General features: G+C 40.5%; 1 protein-coding gene across 1 annotated transcript in view; it reads left to right on the top strand.

Moving 5' to 3' along the window:
• The window catches only part of LOC145769144 (uncharacterized), a 33476-nt gene that overhangs the window by 10916 nt on the left and 2634 nt on the right, over positions 1 to 19926 (top strand). Inside the window, exons 10-28 of the mRNA XM_082580736.1 lie at positions 1347 to 1586; positions 9659 to 9762; positions 10060 to 10169; positions 10639 to 10867; positions 11288 to 11407; positions 12250 to 12438; positions 12689 to 12886; positions 13205 to 13350; positions 13662 to 13860; positions 14577 to 14798; positions 15526 to 15687; positions 15796 to 15916; positions 16313 to 16364; positions 16866 to 16925; positions 17938 to 18040; positions 18273 to 18376; positions 18822 to 18908; positions 19282 to 19396; positions 19546 to 19715. Coding sequence (XP_082436862.1) covers positions 1347 to 1586; positions 9659 to 9762; positions 10060 to 10169; positions 10639 to 10867; positions 11288 to 11407; positions 12250 to 12438; positions 12689 to 12886; positions 13205 to 13350; positions 13662 to 13860; positions 14577 to 14798; positions 15526 to 15687; positions 15796 to 15916; positions 16313 to 16364; positions 16866 to 16925; positions 17938 to 18040; positions 18273 to 18376; positions 18822 to 18908; positions 19282 to 19396; positions 19546 to 19715 — 2731 coding nt within the window. The remainder of the gene's footprint in view (positions 1 to 1346; positions 1587 to 9658; positions 9763 to 10059; positions 10170 to 10638; positions 10868 to 11287; positions 11408 to 12249; positions 12439 to 12688; positions 12887 to 13204; positions 13351 to 13661; positions 13861 to 14576; positions 14799 to 15525; positions 15688 to 15795; positions 15917 to 16312; positions 16365 to 16865; positions 16926 to 17937; positions 18041 to 18272; positions 18377 to 18821; positions 18909 to 19281; positions 19397 to 19545; positions 19716 to 19926) is intronic.

Below are 19926 nucleotides of genomic sequence, written 5' to 3'. Positions count from 1 at the left end.
AAATTGCATGATAGAATGTTGAATATCCATAAATTTGTTGAACAAGGTACTCGTCGGGCAAGAGCAAAATGTAAACAAGATTATGCTACCATCAGGAAATGCACTTGTAAGCATTTAACCAAACGCTTACTCGCTCAGAGAGCAAAGCTTGGTTTCCGTATTGCCTTAAATGCACTGACACCGCACTTTGGTGACACGCAGGCATCGGCAATGACCGCCAAGCCGCAAACAATTCCACAAATAAACAGAGAATACTCTTTCGGCGGCCAACGGCGTTGATGATTTTGTTTGTTGTCCTTTCTTGGCTTGATCAAAGTTGTTATCAATTTCTTGCAAGCCGTTTCGAGCTGTGTGGGCGTTTTTCGCTTATCAGTCTACTTCGTATTATTGAGTGCCATTCGATTCGCTTGCTTGTTTAAAAACCCAGACGGCAAATCAGCCATTTTAACATTGATTCAACGAATCAACGTCTGCAGACGTAAAAATGACTGATTTTCTGTCTGAGATTGTTTTTGCTTGTTTGTGTTTGACTTTAACTCGTGGTTTCAACGTCGCCAAACGTCGAGACTATGTAAAAACTGTAACTTTACTGGGTGAAGGTTGACTTCCGTTTTTCTCTCATTGTAACATCCCGATTGCCTGATGTCCTATATTTGGATGCTCAGAACTTTTCCAATTGTTACATAATAGTCTCTATAATAATTGACTTTTATTCTGATATGCATAAAATGGTTTTGGAATTTTTAATTTTCTCGGGATATTTTTTTATTGGAACTTTGACTTTCTATAGCAATACTCAGTGCTTTCTATCATTTTTAATCCTTTGTTTCATGTAAAAAGATATATACTCCATGAAGTGTACTTTACGTGAACGCTTGCTTTCGTAGTTGATAGCTTCTGTTTTTTAGTGTTTTTTCTTATCACGTGCTGTTTTAGCAATAAACTATTTCTCGTAAGAAAAGTTGTCAAGTTATCTGTTTAAATAAAATGAACTATCAAAAATGTTTTTTGAAGAAGTAGTTTTACACATTTTTATCTTTCTGTCGCAGTTTTACTATTTTTCAGTCTTGTTGCTTTTAAACCATTTCATCAATTTTAAGTATTTCTATACGTTTCACTCATGCCTGGAAACCCCTGAAGAACTGCGACAGTTGGCTGAAAATCGCCAATTATGGAGACTTTTTATTGTCACTATATTGCACCCAACTGGTGTCCTATAAATTATTATTATTCAGTCATGCAATGTTCAGTGTTCACCCAACCCATATTTTCACAACCCATCGGTTATCTTCTAGCACTTTAAATTTTTGTTTCAAACATTTCACATTTCGAAATCTGCCCAACAGGTTCAGTAATCGCAATAAAGGACGTGGAAGAGACCAAAACCGTGACCAGGGAAGGGAACTCCGTGGCCAGAGACCGAACCACAACTATTACCAAGGACCAGGCCCAATACAAAGAGGGTCATACGGGCCTGGACCCGGGCGGTCGAACACCCCCACCAATCCAAGCGAATCCCCAACGAGCCCTTCCCAAGCTAAACCTTTCAATCGACCATCTGGGATGCAGAGTCAGCTCCCGCCGAGGTACCGAATATCATATTCCAGATAGAAAATTTGACCCCTTTTACATTCCATATACAAAAATTCACTCTTTCTACATTGGTTCAGTCTCTGCAGATGTTAACCAACGTAAAGGGCGCCATTTTTGTGGATGAAATGTATGAGTATTTTAACTGGTTCAGCCAAGTGGCTTGTATTTCATTCAGTTTTTGATTAAATAAAATAGAATTCAACGATTTGATTTGAGCCTTTTTCGAATTGCTTAGTGCATTCGCTTACGTAGATCTCTTGTTTCTTCACTATTGCATTGTGACATGTGCGAAAGTCAGTTTTTGCTTGCAAAAGAAATAACGACTTGTAATAACATGAAGCGTTTGGTCAAAAGAGCTTTTATATATGTCCGTTTTCAATAGAACGCAAATTGAAAGTTTGCGGTGACAGAAAACTCAACAACAGTGTTAGCAGCAGTTTTTCAACGTCATATGACGTCACTAAAGCGCTTTCGATTATGAATTTGATCTCACGGCATAACTGAAGAATGGCTGGTTTATTGCAAATTGAGTGACCTAAAGGTAGAGTGGCCCAAGTCGAAAATCTTCATTTTGAGTAAATCGACTTCAAAGTTAGGCACTTTTTTTACTATGAAGGTGAAGTTGAATCTATCCAGTAAAGTACAGGGAATAATTCATATGACTACAAAAAAATTTTCGGAAAATCGTGTGGTCATATGACGTCACGTTTTTTTTATTTGCTTTTTTTATACTTGGGTCACTCTACTGTTTGCTTTTTTAGCAAAAAAAGTGACCCAAGTTTACTTGGTTTTGCAAAATTTCATAATTTCCCAACAGTAAAGCGACCCATCTAAAAAAAATTGAATAAAAAAAAAAACGAATGCATGTTTTAGTGAAATTTTATCTAGTGGATAATTGCAACGCATATTTTTGGATTGGGGCAGGATAAATTTGACTTATGCTCAAGGGCGCGGGAAGTAGGGGTGCTCAAGGGGCTGCAGCCCCCCCTAGAGCAAATTCAGCCCCCCCTGGAATTTTCAATAATTGCTTCATCCTCCCCTACAAAATTCTTACAATCTAAGGTAACATATTTTCAGAAAAAAATTTGAACAATAATTGCTACGATGAATCGAGTTCCTGTTACGTGTGGTCGCGCTCATCATTCGCAATAAAGAGTCGTCAATCACAAGGAGCTATACCTCGCAGTAGCAGTACTACCCACCTTCCCTACTAACACGGCTGTCCATCGTTTATTGGACATCATTCTGCAATATCTAAATTCCACACGTACTTCTGAACATTACAATAATACATGATATTGCTTTGTCATATCTGATCGACATGACAGAAGATAATGCAATGAGAGGAGACGCACATGCAAACATATTCGGCTTGGTAAAACAAGCACGCACGATGCGGCTTTATTTTGCGATGCAGCGGCGAAGCTTTTCAGCCTGCAGAAGCAGAACCGTCGCAAGACAGCTACAAAACAAGAAAATCTCTGCTTCTTCAGCTTTGGAATCAATCACCATTCTCGACGAACAGATCAAAAATCTCAGAAAAGATGAATCCGTTTCCAAGCTTATGGAAGTAGCGAACGTCTTTGCGTCTGTCAATAACCTAAAGACGCCAAAGGATCCCCGAGTGAGCAAAACTCGATTTCGAAACACAGATGAATCGGATGCCTTGTCGTCTGCGGGAGAAGGAGCGTAGAAACGGCAATAAGGCCTACATCGAAGCCCTTGATTCGGTTCAAATTGAGCTTGATCGAATATTCGACTAGGTGGATCTGCTTACAGCAGCCAATAGAGAGAAGGCCTTTCTGAGCTGTCCAAACGGTGAGGAAATCTGATACTGAGATCAGCTTACCCGATGCCATCAGCAAAGATCGCCTGCAAACGGAATTTAGGCTACTTTGCTCAACGATGTTATGTGGAAAAACCGCAAACTTTGTTCAAAAGGTTGCTGAGATAGCCTACTATCGCAACTACGCCCTCAAACACGAGACCTTTTCAAAGAAATGCGAAAATTCGTGGAGTTCTGCCCTTTGCCTCTCGGTTTGAGCTGCATCATCAGAACGTTCTTTTTCTGCTCTAGACAGGGGCGCCGAAAGCGGGGGGGGGGGGGGGACAGGGAGGCAATAGTGCCCTTTTAAGGTCATATAAGATACTGCACATTTTGCAATGCGATATAACAATTTCAGCTATTCGCTTTTAGCCTAATTATAATCTTTCGTTTCTGCCTCAAAGTCATATTCACGACACAAAATTCTGTATCACAGTAGGTTAGCCTACATCATTATAACATAGCATGATGCCCTTCCGTGCCATTGTTCTTTGTAGCCTATAAGTTACAGGACACTTGTATTATTACTCGATGATCAGCTGGTGGATGAGCATTGTCGGCTGTCGCTATATCTTATTATAAACTTTTAAAAAAATTGGCCTGTAGCAACAAAAATGCCCTTTTTTCATAATCCTGCCTCCCCAGTCAAAAACCGTTCCGGCGCCCCTGGCTTTAGACGCCTGAAAACGTTGTTGAGGAGCTCAATGACACAAAAAAGACTTACTCATCTTGCGTTGGTGCATATCCACCAAAACACTGTCGATGTCAAAGAACTCATGACACAGTTCATAGAGAAAACACCTGAGCGAAATCAATCTTTGGAAGCGTGTGAAAGCTCATTTCCACAAACCGTTCTTTCCATATCACTTTCTAATTTGATCGTTTACATTTCAATTTCCTGCACAGCAGCTTTGTTGCTGCCGCTTTGCATTTGTTAGCTCCCCCACTCAAGGGGGGTCTGGGGGGCGAAGCCCCCCAGAAGCTGACAACACTACGGCAGCTTCAGCCCCCCCTAGAGAAAAATAGTTCCCGCGCCACTGCTTATGCTTAATATAATGAATCGTTTGGCAAACAACTGGTACTAAAAATTTCTGTAAAAACGTTTTTACTTCAAGGTTCAGCATTGTGATCTAACTCATGACATCACCAAAACTCAAGGATAAGCAACCACAGACCATAAATAAAACGGTACACAACATCTGGGCGAAATCCTCTTGGGCGGGACCATGTGGCGACGACCCAAGTGGGCGAAGGCCTATGTGGGCGACTGTAGCGAAAGTTTGGCTGTTCGGAACGGGTCTGCTACTATTCGGTGAGTCCGATTCGGTGAGAGCCCTATTCGGTGATTTTTTTGAATTTTTTTTTGAAAATTATCGGGTACCGTAGCCTAATTAAAACCCCTAACCCCAAACCCCCTAACCCAAAAACCCAAACCCCAAAAACCCAAACCCCAAAAACCCAAACCCCAAAAACCCAAACCCCAAAAACCCAAACCCCAAAAACCCAAACCCCCAAAAAACCCCAAAACTCCCAAAGCCCCCAAAAACCCCCAAACCCCAAAAACCCCAAAACTGCAAACCCCAACCCCCAAAAACCCCCAAACCCCTAACCCCTATCCCCTAACCCTATAACGGCAATGATAATTAGGCTACGGCGCGCAATAATTTAAAAAAAAACTCACCGAATAGGGCTCTCACCGAAAAAGGCTCTCACCGAATAGGGAACTCACCGAATCGGACCCACCGAATCGGGCCATTCCGCGGTGGCGACATATATAATTTATTTAGTTGCTTTGCGGCGTCATGGTTTATCGTGAAGCTTAAGAGAAAATCCTCAGAAAAGAGCCAAACGAAGACCTCCCAAGAGGAATGGCCAAAAAGTGGTTGACGTCAGTTATGAACGCTCTCTAATCGTTATCGAAACTTGTCAGTCGCAATACCGATGCTGATGGTGCATTCTGTTGAAACATTTTTTGGTATAAGCGACAGGCAGCAGAATCCTCCGGCAACCACTGCGAAGTTCTGATTCCGTGTGACTTCAAGTCTTAAAATGTAATGACTGTCAGTCACAATGTGTTCTGTAAACTGATGATGCGCTTACGCAGCGTCTAGAGCATTCGGATTAAAAAAGTATCAGTTGACGTTCAGTAGCAGAGCACAGCTTGTTGTACTAACCACACGCAAATCAGTAGCTATTACTGCAGTAAATGATTTTATCATTACATTTTAAGACTTGAAGTCACACGGAATCAGAACTTTGCTATTGCGTAATAATAGTCCTTGTTCGTTTTGCAAGAGATGAAATGGTAATTTGAAGGTACATAATATTAATGTAACCATTGAGTAAGAGGTATGCTGTTCACCTGCTTTAGATTAACTCTATGACGCCCAGCATCATTTTAAAATGATTTGAGGTTTAATGCAAAACGCCCAGCATCATTTTAAAATGATGCTGTTTGATGCGTGATATAAAACTTTGTCTTTGTAGCAGAATATCTATAAATTTACTGGTCCCTTGTAAAATGCTTATTTTATTGATATTCTCGTGTTTTTCAAAAAAAAAAAATTGCTCAAATTTGACAAAGTGTGGTTACTTTAGCCAACAACAGTTAAAATAAAAGTAGCTTATGTACTAAAGGAACAAAGGCATGTATGATTTTTGCTTGACACTTCCCATCATTAGGAAGTCCACTGAAGAAAAAAAATCTTTTTAGCTTCTACAGAAAAGGTGGGAGTATTTTTTTTTTGTAAGATGCTTCATTTTCACAAAATTTTTAACAAAAAAAAAAGTTAAAAAAATACACATTTTGAAAATACTGGATCTTCAAATATGTTGTATTAGGAAAATAGGTTCTAACATTTATAGTCAGAACTTGAAATTATCTTTCCAATGAGATATTCCATGTCGAAATACACAATCGGTGTCACGCGTGTCAACTCGTTAAAGTTAGAGAAAAAATAGCAAAAATGCCTGGGTTTTGCGGTCAAACCGTGCAAAATCGCTGGGCGCGAAAGAGTTAAAGTGCCCCTGACAGGTTGGATCCAAGTATAGTAACTTTTTAAAGCATTTCCTAGCGCAGAATTACACTTAGCCAACTTTTTAATCTTAACCTCGTAGCACGACTGGTTAGGGCGTAATTTAATCAAACGACTGCTCCGCAACGCCACCGCAGGCGAAACTCCATATTTCACTGCTCTGGGACGACTTTGGTGGTATTACGTCATCCTAAGTGGATGTCGTTAGCAACGGATGAAACAAACGCTTCCTAGATGTAATTGGTGGATCACAGTTTGGTCGGAGTTGGTACAAGCGGTTGCTTTTTTTGAAGATTTATTGTTGTTTGCAGTTTAATAAAACTGTACTGGATACGTTCCTACAAAACCTAAAATATACTTGAAGTGAAAAAATCGTACGAATCATCATTCATATTTAATTCATCATCACTATTCAAAAATAAATAAAAGTTCTCTCTCATAATGTGCCTTCAGTTGGCCATTGAAATCCTGTGTAACGGTCATCTGGAACTGGAAAATTGTTTCGGATTCGCCAAACAATGCATGACGGCATCACAATCCGATTGTTGCTTCCGAGAGCATCACCTTGTAGTATGCACACATACCTGTAGGCATTTTTACTTGAGTGGTATTAACAAAATCATCTTCAGTGAAGTGAACATATACGACTAGTTTTGTATGGCCCATCCCACTTTCGAACACTTGAAGAAAACTTTGACCATTTTATTCTCAGCAGGCCTACCTTGTTTTGTGAGAAAGTGGGAAAAGAAAGCACACGGTCTTTGTCACTGACAATGTCACATAAACAGCAATTTGTAGGCATTGCCTCAACCATAAATTAAAGGTACTGTTTGTGAGATACTGTTGTTACACTGCAAATGGCTATAGCCAGATTAGGACAAAAAAAAAAGTATGAAAATTGTAGCCCTATGAAACTGCAATTTCAATTGAATTGAGATGCTGCTTGATAAAAGTAAACTCAACCTATTTGATCGAAACCTGATAGTAATTAGTTCACTTTTTCATTTCGGTAATTCTTAATTTGCACATGCTTTGGACCAACAGAGCCCCACACATTCACGTTTTGCAGTAGCCGTACCACACTTCACCAAGTCATCACAGAGAAAGAATGTATCCTTCCCGCTTACTGTGACGTCACAGCGGTGTTGCCGTTTTTATTTTCGCAATTGAGTGAGTGCCAGATTCGCCGATGCCAACGAAAGTTTGCAAGCGTGTAACTTAGTAGCCTGTTGATATTTTTTATGATTTGCTGGTCAGGGAAGTTTGTTAGTGTCATCTTTATGGTATCTTAGGTAAACTTAGCGAATTTATTTACCTGTCAGAGGCACTTTAAGTGTCATTATGGCATTAAGGTCAGGTATTAGTAAGTCGATGCAAAACTTCAAGGAATTGGAGAGAAACGTGCTTTCCATGAATTCAGATATAGTCAATCACTATTTTTACTTGAGGAAGAAAGTAGCCGAAACTAATCCTAAGTTTTTGAAGAAAATACCCCATTTCAAAGATTTGAAAGATGAACTGCTGAAAGATGTAGTTGGCATATGGAACAAAGCTGGTCTTCCAGTGCTTAGCAAACAGAGAAACCTAGCACTTCTGGCATACAATCTGCCAAAGCATCGGCACTACTATTTTTAAAACAGAGAAAAAGAAATGAAGTAGTTAGATGACTACACAGTAGCGAAAGCGACTGTGATGGTGATATGAATTGGGAAGATAATAAGGAATACGAGCCTCTGAAACCAGCTGTTTGGGAAAAAGTGTACAAAAAATATATTCTTTTTCCATAAATGATAGAAGTTGTGTACTTGCTGATCGTAGGATGACTTCGGTACGCCAGCAGTCAGATCTTATGAGGTCCGTTCTTGGAAAAGATCAAGTAGCTGCAATGCTGCATCACCTTCGACAGTATACCGCTAACGACAAAAAACGAGAGAAAAATTTCTAATGGAAAGTGAGAACCTTCTCAACTCAGCTTCTGCCATGCAGTTATGTTATGATGGGCGCGTTGTCGATAAAATAGATCAATACGTTTTCTTGGGTCAACTTGTTGATGATTGGCCAACTTGGCATGAAGCACGACAGTGTGCTTGCTGTTAAATCTTTTCCCAAAAGTGTGTCGGTCACTGCTGAACTGATTTTTGGCACCATCATCCAGTAGGCTTGCAGAGTTCACCTATCCCAAGTATATTCAGTCATGGCTGATACGACTGCTCTCAACACAGGAAAAAAGTCCGGAGTCAAAACTCGACTGGTCAATTATTTTAATGATGAAGTTGGTCATGATATTCATACCCTTTAATGCATGTTCCACATAAACGAAATATATCTTTACCATGCCATTTCTTTTGTGGACGGCGCCAAGAAGAGTCCCGGAGCAATGCAAGGTGGGGCTTTGCTTAACCAGATAGCAAGACTAGACAAGCCCAGTACTGAAACCTTAACACCAACCATTATTACGCAATAACAGCTTCCAAGAGTGGAAAAATACAGAAAAACTTTTATCTTGATCACCTGATCTCTGTTCATCAGGAGTACTACATGGACTTAGAGATGATAAATTAAACAAATTATTATTTTTTAAATTTTTCCATCATGGCCCCCTTGAAAAAGGCTCATGACTCACTAGGGGGCCATGACCCCCAGGTTGGGAACCCCTGGGTTTCCGACAAGTGTCATTATTACCATGCCAACTCAATTTACTAAGTTGTGAAAGAGTATACTGTTATTACAGATGTTGAGCTGTTATTACTTTTGTAATTTTCTTCACGTATTGCAAGCCAAGTAAACGTGGGCCACTATAATATTAGTTAATTTTGATAACAAATACAAACCAAGTAGACTTGAGCCGCTGTTGGATTTGTAATTTTTTTCAGTGATAAACCAAGTTTACTTTTGTCATATTTTTTTCTAATAATAGAATTTCCCAATTATCCCCAAAATTTGTTGCATCTTTTGTTGTTTCTATGGAAGCAAAAACTCATTTTCGGTCCAAGTTGACTTGGCTCACTCTACCTTTAGGTCACTCAATTATAGGCTTTTCAATTGGCTACCGGTATAAGACAACAGTGGCGTGAACAATGTGAAAACTTCTATCTCTTTATTTTACAAATTTTATCCATGATGTATTTTGTACATACTTGAAACTTGATCGCTGAACCATTCCTGGTAACGATTGAGAGACAACTTGTGGTGTTTTCTTCAATAGATTTTCGAAAGGTAGCACTGGATATTCTCGGGAAGGAGATAGGTCGTACCAGCGCGATGACGAGCGGGCTAATCGGGTCCATGAGAGCAGATTGCACGAAAACAGTACGTTGGAACTTTTCTACTTCAGTTGAAAAGCATGCAGAATGCGTATAGCGTTTCATAATTGCGTTTTTTTTTTCTTCTTTAAATGCAAATTTATATATTTTTTTGATTAGCTGCTTGTCTTGTTTAAGTTAACCCTGCCAAAAATTTGTTTCTTTTTGCATTGATTCAACGTCTGCAAACGACCGATGTGCTAGCTGGTTAGTGAGTTAATCTAATAGAGTGCACCAAGAATCGGAACACAAGACATTTAAAACCTGAAATGCAACCCAAACTTCAGCAGCAATTTATTTTTAGCAACTCACCACATCAGCTACTCAAGTCAGTCTAAGTCTCAACGACAAGGCGGCCAACCGCGCTCCAATTATCCAAGAAATCATCCGCCAATGCAACCGCAAGATTATAATGTAAGCATTGCTCAATGCAGGGTTTCTACTTTATTCAGTATTTTTAATCTTTTACCAAAGCACCGTGTTGATCAGTAAATAGATGGCATGGCAACTGACCAGGTTGTATGATGAGCAAGCATTAGTACCCGACCAAGCAAATGTGGTTGAAGTTATACTTGACATATTGGTAAACAAAAAAAACGCTTGTTTTGTGTATTGATTGAATCTTGGAACGGCATACAGTTTCACTAAAGCTCTGTTTTGTTAAACTGCAAGTCGCATTTGTAGAGCTGTGTTTGCACAACAAGACACTTTTAATGGAAAGATATGTAACTCACTGCCAATGTGCACTTGTGCAGGGTTGCACCTTCCAAAAAAAGGCTTCTTTCGTTTTAAAGATCACGACACTTCGTTCCATCAATGTGCAATGTTATGTGGCAGCATAAAAATCTTTGGATGAATGTTAAAATAATTTTCCAACATTTAGCAAACTGCAGAGTCTGCAAATTCTTTCTCTGGGCAAAGCACCCCGCAGTCTCTTTCAAGAAATTCCTCCGCGTCATCCGTCAACCAACAGATGACCTCCCACTGGAACAACAAGTCATCCCCAGTGACTAGCGAGGAGCGGCATCCTCCTCCAGGAGGAATGAGTGCTCCTCCAAGCGGTGGAAATCCTCCTTTAACTCGAAACTTCTCGACGGGAAGTAACCGTGATGGTAGGTGAAGTCTGTATTGTCAGAATTTTTTTTTTTATTGGTACTTCAAAAGTGCTTAGCTTCACGCACCGAGTCTCCAACAAGAAACAGATATGAACTTCAGAAATAGGATCATACGCCCTTTCAAGCATCGTATTGTGGTAATTATTTCAATGTTTGCATTTGTCGTAGCAACACGCAGTGCAGTAATGTGTTTCACAACAGACAGTAAGCAGAAAAATTATTCATGCATTCTGCCATTGTATTGTCAGAAAATTATTGGTGGTTGAGCCGCCAGTCTAGCTTTGTGTTTTACTGTAAGTGGTAGACTAATAACATTATTCAGACGAGTCAGTTTGTTGCCAGATGTTTTCATTCGCATTGAGTCAAACAGATTTATATTGGTGAGCTCATTACGATTTTGAACAAATATTTGTACAGGCGACAGGTCTAAGTCTACCCAGCATAAATCACAAACGTGTGGCATTTCCAAAATTCTAGGCCGACCTAGACAGCTATCTGGCAAGTCAGCAGGAAATCCAGGATGTTGTTCAAGACCAGGTGACCACCAGCATTTTTCAGATGTATTCGAATGGTTTCCCTCGCCGGGCCGTGCTGGATTTTCTTAGAGTAGCAGAATGTAGATCGTTGACATGAGATGTTTACACACCAACGCACTGTATGTGGTGTGACATCTACGAGATGGAAATCGGCAGCCGATTGAAGCAAACAGTTGTCAGCTTTTTCAGAGTACTAGTCTTCATATGCTGTATATGTACGGAATGGCCCGTTTCGGTGAGTCCGATTCGGTGAGTCTGATTCGGTGAGTCCGATTCGGTGAGTCCGATTCGGTGAATCCGATCCCTATTCGGTGATTTTTTAAATTATCGGGTACCGTAGCCTAATTATCATTGCCGTTTTAGGGTTAGGGGTTAGAGGTTAGGAACTCACCGAATTGGACTCACCGAATCCGACTCACCGAATAGTAGCAGACCTGTATATGTACGAAATTATTGATGTTACACTTGCCGTCCAAGCACTATTTTCACATTTTAGTATTGAAAATGTATCAACACGAACTTGTGTGTCAGAGAAGATCGTGAAACTGTAAGCTTACCACGATGGTGTACGGTTTGTGTAAAAATGCCTCCATTCAAAAAAGGGTCTCAAAAAGACAGACAATAAGATTTTGAGTTATCCCAGTCACGCTTTTTAAAGTTTAATACTTGGTCGAGTTTTGTGAAAGAAGATTTTATATGTAATGATAAACAGATAAAGTATTAATGTAGGGAGCAATCTGCAGCTAATGCATATCGATGTACCCTAAATATTTTACGTGAGACAAAGGAAGCTACGAAACATATTTTATTAACTTCTAGTTCTAAAAAGAACGATTTTTTTAGGAAATTCTTACTCGTCGGTCCTGCAGAACAACTCGAACCCCAAACCTGCACATAGTGGCGGGCAGCCCTCATCTGGGCCTTATCCTGATAGGAGCTACGTGCCCCTCGCTCCTGGTTATCGACCCACTATGCCCACGACTGGCGGCCCACAAAGCGCTCAAGGAACGAGGTTGATTTTCTCTCCTAAAGGTAATTTATTTGTTTATGTCAGTTGGGCTTTTAATCTGTCTAGCCATTGTTTTGATTTCTATTCAATCACAATAAAACGTATTTCGTGGTTGCTTTATGTTTCTTTTTTTTTAATTAAAGAAAACTCAACCTGGAACTTATCAAAGTCAAAGTCGCTAAACGTTTTTTTAAGTGAAGAAAGTTTCAAAAAAGAAAAATATATTCAAAATAGAAAGACTGTGCGTAAATATTTGGTCATTACTCCTCAAAGGTCATTCTCCTCCAAGTCCAGCGATGGGAGCAAATCGTGTCCCTCCCATGATGGTTGCTCAAACGAATCCAATCCCTCCGAGACCGATGATGGCGATGCAACAGAGATATCCCTCGTCCACCTCTGCTGTTTCTTCCACAGCATCTACTGCTGCTCCTACGGTCCCAACTCAATCATCTCGTAAATTGTCCTCGGAAGGTAATTCAACTAACTTCTCGCCAGCTTTTTAATGTGTCCCTCGTGGTAATATTTTCAACGAGGTGTTATCGCCTGTTGAAGCTTCTAGAACGTCGTCAGCATCTTAGTGAAGAAGAGAAGCAAGTTTTAAGCTCACCGTGATAACCTGCTCGTGTCAAGGAGGCACAGCTGTTAGCCGAAACCAAACCCCTGTAATTGCACACTTTGTGAACACATATCCACGAATCAACAGACTCTCGAAAACATTTCTGCTGCCTGTCAATTCGACACTTATCTGACAAAAATCGGCTTTACCTCTTAAGTTCACGACTTTTTCAGCTAAGGCGACTGGATTGTCTAAGACTTCCATGACCGCGGCAAGCCACACTCCATCGCCCACAGTTGGAATCTTGAAATCTTCAAGCACCGGATCTTCGAAGACAAATCTTAAAAAGGAGCTGACCGATTTCTCAAAAAATTTTAAGGTACGGCTTAAACAGTATGATCTATTTTAATTATTCTTTTGTATGTAAACAGCCACTTGTTTATGAAGGAATGGGCTACTTTCCTCTGCTGTTTCATCTGAACAAGCCAGTACAACAGAAAGTTTTTCTCCAGCCAACATAATAAACCTTTTTACATTGATTCAACATCTCATGATGTTGAATCAATGGAAATAACACTGATTTGATGTCTGAGTGTCAGTGCTTATTAGTACTTGTTAACAATGTTTACAATTATAGAGTAACCAGAGAAATTTGAGTTGCTAATACCCAACTTTTGGCATGAATCTTAGTTGGCCGACACAAACCAGTCCACCGGGGACCCATCAAAGTCACAAGCTCCTCCGCCACAGATGAAGCCGCCCGCCACTGCTGCATCCAGTGCAGAGGTTCCACCTCCATCCAAAGCTTCTCCTGCCTCCATGAGCAAGACATCAAGATCCGGATCAGCTGGCCAGGTCACCCCCCAACCTGTAGCACCCGTATCCAAAGGTATTGCATTTTGTGGTCATGTACATGACTTGTATTTTGCTTTATGCAATGCAGCGCTGTTGAGCTGGAAGGATTTTGGCGTGTCCGGTGTCGGAGTCGTTAAAGAAAAGGCCGACTCCAGCTTGATGCATAAACAATATAATTTTGCTTGCAATATTTTTTCAAAAAATTGTTTCTGATCCGTGTTGCGCTCTAAAGTTTACCAGAAAATAGAAGTGGTTGTTCTTACCAGTTATTGTGAAAGCCGCCGTTTCAATTTGATCACAACTTAAGTGAAATTAAATTTAAAACAATGAAAAAATATAAAAGAAAAGTCTGGCAACACTGAAGCCGGAGTCGGCCAGTTATAAACCGATGAGTAGTATTTTTTTGCCCAAATGTACAGCCCTGATGCAATGTTTCATTCTGAAGCTCTTCAGAGTCCTAAAAACAACACAGGCGGAAGTCAATAGAAATAAGATGCAATGTTCATTGGGTGTTAGGTGTTTGTTCCTGGTTGCCCGTTTCATTTACTAAGTTTTCTCTCTGACTACTAGTACTACCGGCTTGTCTAAACTCTAACTTACTTAACGTGGCCTTTACCTTAATAATGCAAACTATTTTATAAAAAAAAAAAAATTGGTCAAAAACACGCTAGAAATCAAGTTAATCTTCTTGTAGAAGAAGATCGAGATAATGATCGATAAAGTTATACTTTTTCCTTATTCTCGTTTTAGAGCCCGTTTCATCCCAACAAATGGCTCCTCCTGTGATGCAGCAGTCCCAAGCTATGCATCATGCTCCTGTCTCGGTTGTACGTAACCAAAGCGTTGAAGGCATGGAAATTCCCCAACCAGGAAGAGTTCTCATTGTTCCTGGAGGAGCGATGCCTGCCCAAGCTCTCCTCCAACCGCAACCTCTCATGCCGATCCCTCCTGTCAGCATGTGGCAATTGCAAGGTAAGAAAAACACATTTTTTGCCACATCTACAGGAGTTAATGATTTTGTTAGATGAAGGAAAGCAGCCTTCGTTTCCAGAGCACTTTAAATACACTTTCGATTCATTCTGGCATATTTTAAATGCTTTTTAAGCGTTGAGTTGCCGTTTGCTGGTCTTATGGAATTCTGCATTTCATCCCTTGTACAGTATTTGGTGCGATGAGGCATAAATTTTACAATCAAGTTTGTATGCAGCACGCACTAACATAACAACTGAAGCATATCAACTCTTTGAACTGTGTCCAATGTCCATGCTGTTGTCGTAAGCATATTTATATGTATATCGTTTACTGTGTATTTCAGAATGCAGAAGCTGCAAACAAAAGTACTCAATACACTACTGTCGAGCCAGGCATATCAATAAAAACTTACCAAAAAAGTTATGCGCTGTCCCCGTTTTTTTTTGCCTCTGCATCTGCAATCACAATGTTCAAACTTATTCAAATAGATTATAAATATATGGAGTTATTTTACATAAATTTGTTTGTGACAATTGCTTAGCTAAGAAACCTAAGATTATGCTTAACTTTTTAGTGTAAATTTTTCTGTTGCTACAGGCTCTTAAACACTTATTGAGACATAAAACATTTTGGTATTTAAACCTCTGAGATAAGTATCTTGGAAAAATTGTCATATTTGACTTTTTATCTCTTTTTAACAAGTTTCTGATGGCACCCTGTTGTTTAGAACCACAAGCCCAAGTGGTCCAGACCACCAGTGTACCCCCGCAGCCGTCCATCAACGTCCCCTCGCCACTCGCCACTACCACAGCCAGTGATGTAGTCACAATTAGCGCAGCAAAAGGCCCGTATGTGTCCCCCCAAACTGATATGACCTCTCAACAGACAGGTATTTCAACAAATTCCTTTTTGTTAGCAACGTTGCAAGTTTATACGATAATGTAAGCCTGGATACAAAAATAAACGATAATGTGACACAAATCAAATTTACTTCCAGCTCCTACTCAAAATGCTCCCACTCCTGCCGCCACCACTTCGACTACTCCCGCTGCAGCATCTTCAAGTGCTCCAACTCCATCAGACGCTCCCACCGAAGCTGCTTCCCTCCCCGAGGACAAGTAAGGAAGAAAATACCCATCAGGCAAAAATCCATCCTTTTTACATTGATTCAACGTTTGCAGACGTTGAATCTATGTAAAAAGATTGGATTTTGCTGACTGGTAAGGCAAAGACGGTAAAGTGGTGTTGGTCAAGGTTTCTCAACTGGGCCCTCGGTTGAATTCTTTGAGTGTGAAATGTGAATGCAGTTATGTTTAGACTTACGTTTATTGACTTTTTTATTATTAACCTGGCAAATTAAACAACAAATGAAAATACTTTAACAACAGACCTAGGGATTTCTTATTGATGGGCAAGTAGGCCAAAAGTTATGAAAGGGGGCCACAGACTATGAGAGGTTGAAAGCCACTGGTGTAGGTTATCAGTGTAATGATTTGTGTAACTTTTGCTTTCAGAAAGCAGCTTGATCCCAATGCTAAAGAGTTCACGCCCCGTTCATTTACTGCGGTAAGTTTCACGTAACCTTCGCATAAAACTCAATGCATCGAAGGCGTATAATTATTGTTTGAGATGTCTCAAAATGTCTACTGCAAGCTTAGCTCCGTCTTTATGTCTACTCAGTGCAGTGGTTCATAACCTATGGCTCGCAACCCACGAACTGGGTGTTTGAAGACATTTTTGATGGACCGTGAAAGGTTGGCATTCTCAATGCAGAAGCCACGCTTTGAAGATTTGTTTTTATAAGGAAGAAATGCATTTTTCTTATTTAATTAGATAGTTAAATTAGTGCATATCTTGAATTCCGTCATAACTTGAGAACTGTGCTCCGTAAGCTCGTGGCAAACCGCTACTACCACAGAGAATTTGCGGCATCAGGCTAAAACAATCAGTTTGTATCTACACTTGTGAAATAAACAACCATCATGCTGCTGAATGCGAAACTCAATCTATTATATGCTTGAAGTTTGATTTACGTCAATGAAATGTTTAATGTTATTTGTAATGCAGAAAAGTGGCGGGGGCGGAGTTACCCCCCAGTCGTCTACCCCTGCCCCCCCTCCACACCAGGTTGGTTATGCTAAGTATTACAAAGTTATTATACGTTACATTCTAGAACAGCAGTGCCCAAAGTGCGGATCGCATGCGGCCCGCCCGAACACTATCTGTAGCCCCCGTCTTTGCTCTATTCTAGAACAGCGTGCCCAAAATGCGGGTCGCATGCGGTCCGCCCGAACACTATCTGTAGCCCCCGTCTTTGCTCTAGTCTAGAAATACAATCTTATAGCTTAGGCCGAATTTCAAGGAAAAATAAGTGAAAATTTATTGCGCCAAGACTTGCAAAAAGCAAAATAACGGTTTATGGCGAAAAACAACTTTGTGCACCCCTGTTCTAGAACATGACGTAACTGTTAATATCTTGAGATTTTCCTACGTTTTTGATAACCAGCGCTCAACCAAGAAATTACCCCCCCTTTACATTAATTCAACGTCTAGACAGTTTGGGCTGATTTGTTGTCTGGGCGAGGGCTTAATCTAGCCCCGTGGCTTTGTATTGTTGTTTACTTGCTAACTTCCACTATCATTAAGATACAGATAGCGACATCAGAGTGCATATGCTTGCACGGCCACGAAGAAGTGTAGTATCGCTTGATGTATGTTATGCAATCCCATGAATCCCTGTGCAATCCTTTGTCGAAATGACGTTGCGTTTCAAAAGTCTTCTAACCGAGGATGGGTTATTGTGTTGTCCATTAGCCAGCTCATAACGAACAGTCTTTGTTGATATTGTGCCAGCTCGATGGCTGAGTGGATGGCTTTCCTGCTTTTGAATCTGTAAACGCCTGCTCGATATCATTGTCGAATCTTACGAAGACTTAAAAAATGGCAATGAGTTTCATTCCTGGTTGGCACTCACCATTAAGGGTACGGTACCGTAATATTTGACTCCTTTGCTCTGAAAGTACCTGTAAAGTGCTGAGAACACAACATGATTATTGATTATCCCCCATGATTACCGCGTTGGATAAAAACACACATGATTAAAACTATTATTATTACATTGCAATATTTTTTAACCCAGCCTGGCTCGGGGACTTATTACTCCAATCCTGGTCAAGTGATCGCTCCAACTGCTACCCCAGCAATACCTGTGCAGTACGTCAAGACACAAGTGCCGAAGCAGGGTGCGTTTTTACTCTTAAACGTAATAACTTGCGTGCTTCCGTGATGAAGTTGTAACCGATTTTCGGAACGAGTCACTCAGTTTTCTCCAAAACTGGTTCCTCAGATTTAATGTCGTTTCACATTATGTAGCAAGGCATAATGTTGAAATTTATAAATTATACGGCATTGTCTCACTGTAGTAAAAATATCATAGCCTTTTTTCTGTTTATTACTGTAGTAACTCAATTGCAGAAGGACCTGTTGTAGGGGTGGCCCCTCATGTCGCCCCCCATATTCACCCCACAACTGCCGGTCACGCTTTTGTTGCACAAGGACATGCCTATCACCCACACGCAGTAAGTCTATCTCTTGTACGTAGTTGCAGAACCGTAAAATCTTATGCAGCCCTACAACTGTTAAGAAGTTGTTTTTTTAAATGGTTTTCACAGTAGATTTCACTGGTGAATTAATTTTTGTGTTTTCGCTTGTCTGTACATTTCCAGCTACTGAAGGAGCCGCCTTTACGGTGGCGAAAACTTTATTAATAAATTTTCTGAACATGGCTGATTTTGTTTACTTATTTTGACTGCTAATGCAACTTATCTAGCAAGGCACTTATATGTGCCTTGCCAGACACCGTCCTACCCCGACATCCGGGAAATGAGACGAAAAAACAGGAAGAAGTGTCTGTGTTCTTAAAGCCGTGAAAACCATTGTCTTTGCCGTCGGTTTGTCGCTTGCGACATTATTGCAGAAACAGGGTTAATAATTGATTGATCATGGCGCGATATTTTTTAACAGTTTCAGGCCCCCTTGGTGTTCGCCCCCGCCCAAGGCGCCCATCAGCAAATGGCCACACCAGGGCAACACGCAGTCATGCCCCCCCAGGTTTTTATATTTTTATTGATATTTACTAACCAATGTATCTTTCACTGAATGATATGTTCTATTTTTTAGGTATTTTAGTCTTTGTATATTGTACCTTGTATCTCATATCCCAAAGGCAGGTAGCCTATATTAAAAAAATAATAACTAAAACTTTTAATAGCGCCTATTGTTGGATTGACAAATACGAAGCAATTTGATTGAAAGCTGCGGCTATCTAAGGTCTGACTACCGACTTTGAAACGATGTATAAATGGCCAGTTGTACTGGTAAACATAACAAAAACTTTCGTTGTCTGGCGACGTGTTGATAGAATTGACAAACGTTTTGATGCATCAGCATTGAGAGTCTGTACCAGTATTTTCTTTTTGACCAGATGCCTTACCAGAACGCAGAATCTGTGGTTTATTCCCCACACAACCAGCAACTTGTCCAATCCGCGACGCCAAGAGCACTACAAGCCGGTTACACCACCGAGCCACCCTTGTTTGGTAAGATTCTTCCAGCCAGCAAATATGTCCTTTTTCAGCATCTGCCGACGTTGAATCAATGCACGAAAATGGTTGTTGCAAGTTTTTGTTGTGTGTTGAGTGCCGAATTTATTGTCACTTTGTTCAATATGCATTGTCTTTCTTCACAGCAAACTTTCAATCATCGCAAGTGCAGCTTCAACAACAACAACCGCCACAGCAACATCATCAACAGCAGCCGCAACAACAGCAAGCGCAGCAGCCTCAACAGCAGTCTAACGCATCCTACATGCAACAGCAGCAGCAGCAGAGGCCCCATTCTGCACACACACCCAGTCCGGTACGCTTGTTTGTCTTTTGCGTTTATCCACCTACAATTTGGCTTACAAATTTGCGTCTGGTATTCGTCACCACATGATTTTACGTATTATCGTACGCAGCATCTGCGAACGTTGAATCAGTGTAATAAAACAGTGACTTGGTTGAGTTTGTGCTGTGTAATCCATTTCGAAGCTATAAGACTTTATCTACCATTGAAGGTTTTGCCTTAG

The sequence above is a fragment of the Aplidium turbinatum genome, chromosome 4, assembly GCF_918807975.1.
Source record: "Aplidium turbinatum chromosome 4, kaAplTurb1.1, whole genome shotgun sequence".
Taxonomy (NCBI): Eukaryota; Metazoa; Chordata; class Ascidiacea; order Aplousobranchia; family Polyclinidae; genus Aplidium; species Aplidium turbinatum.
Note: the sequence above shows the minus strand (reverse complement) of the source record. Positions and strands in the feature narration are given on the sequence as shown.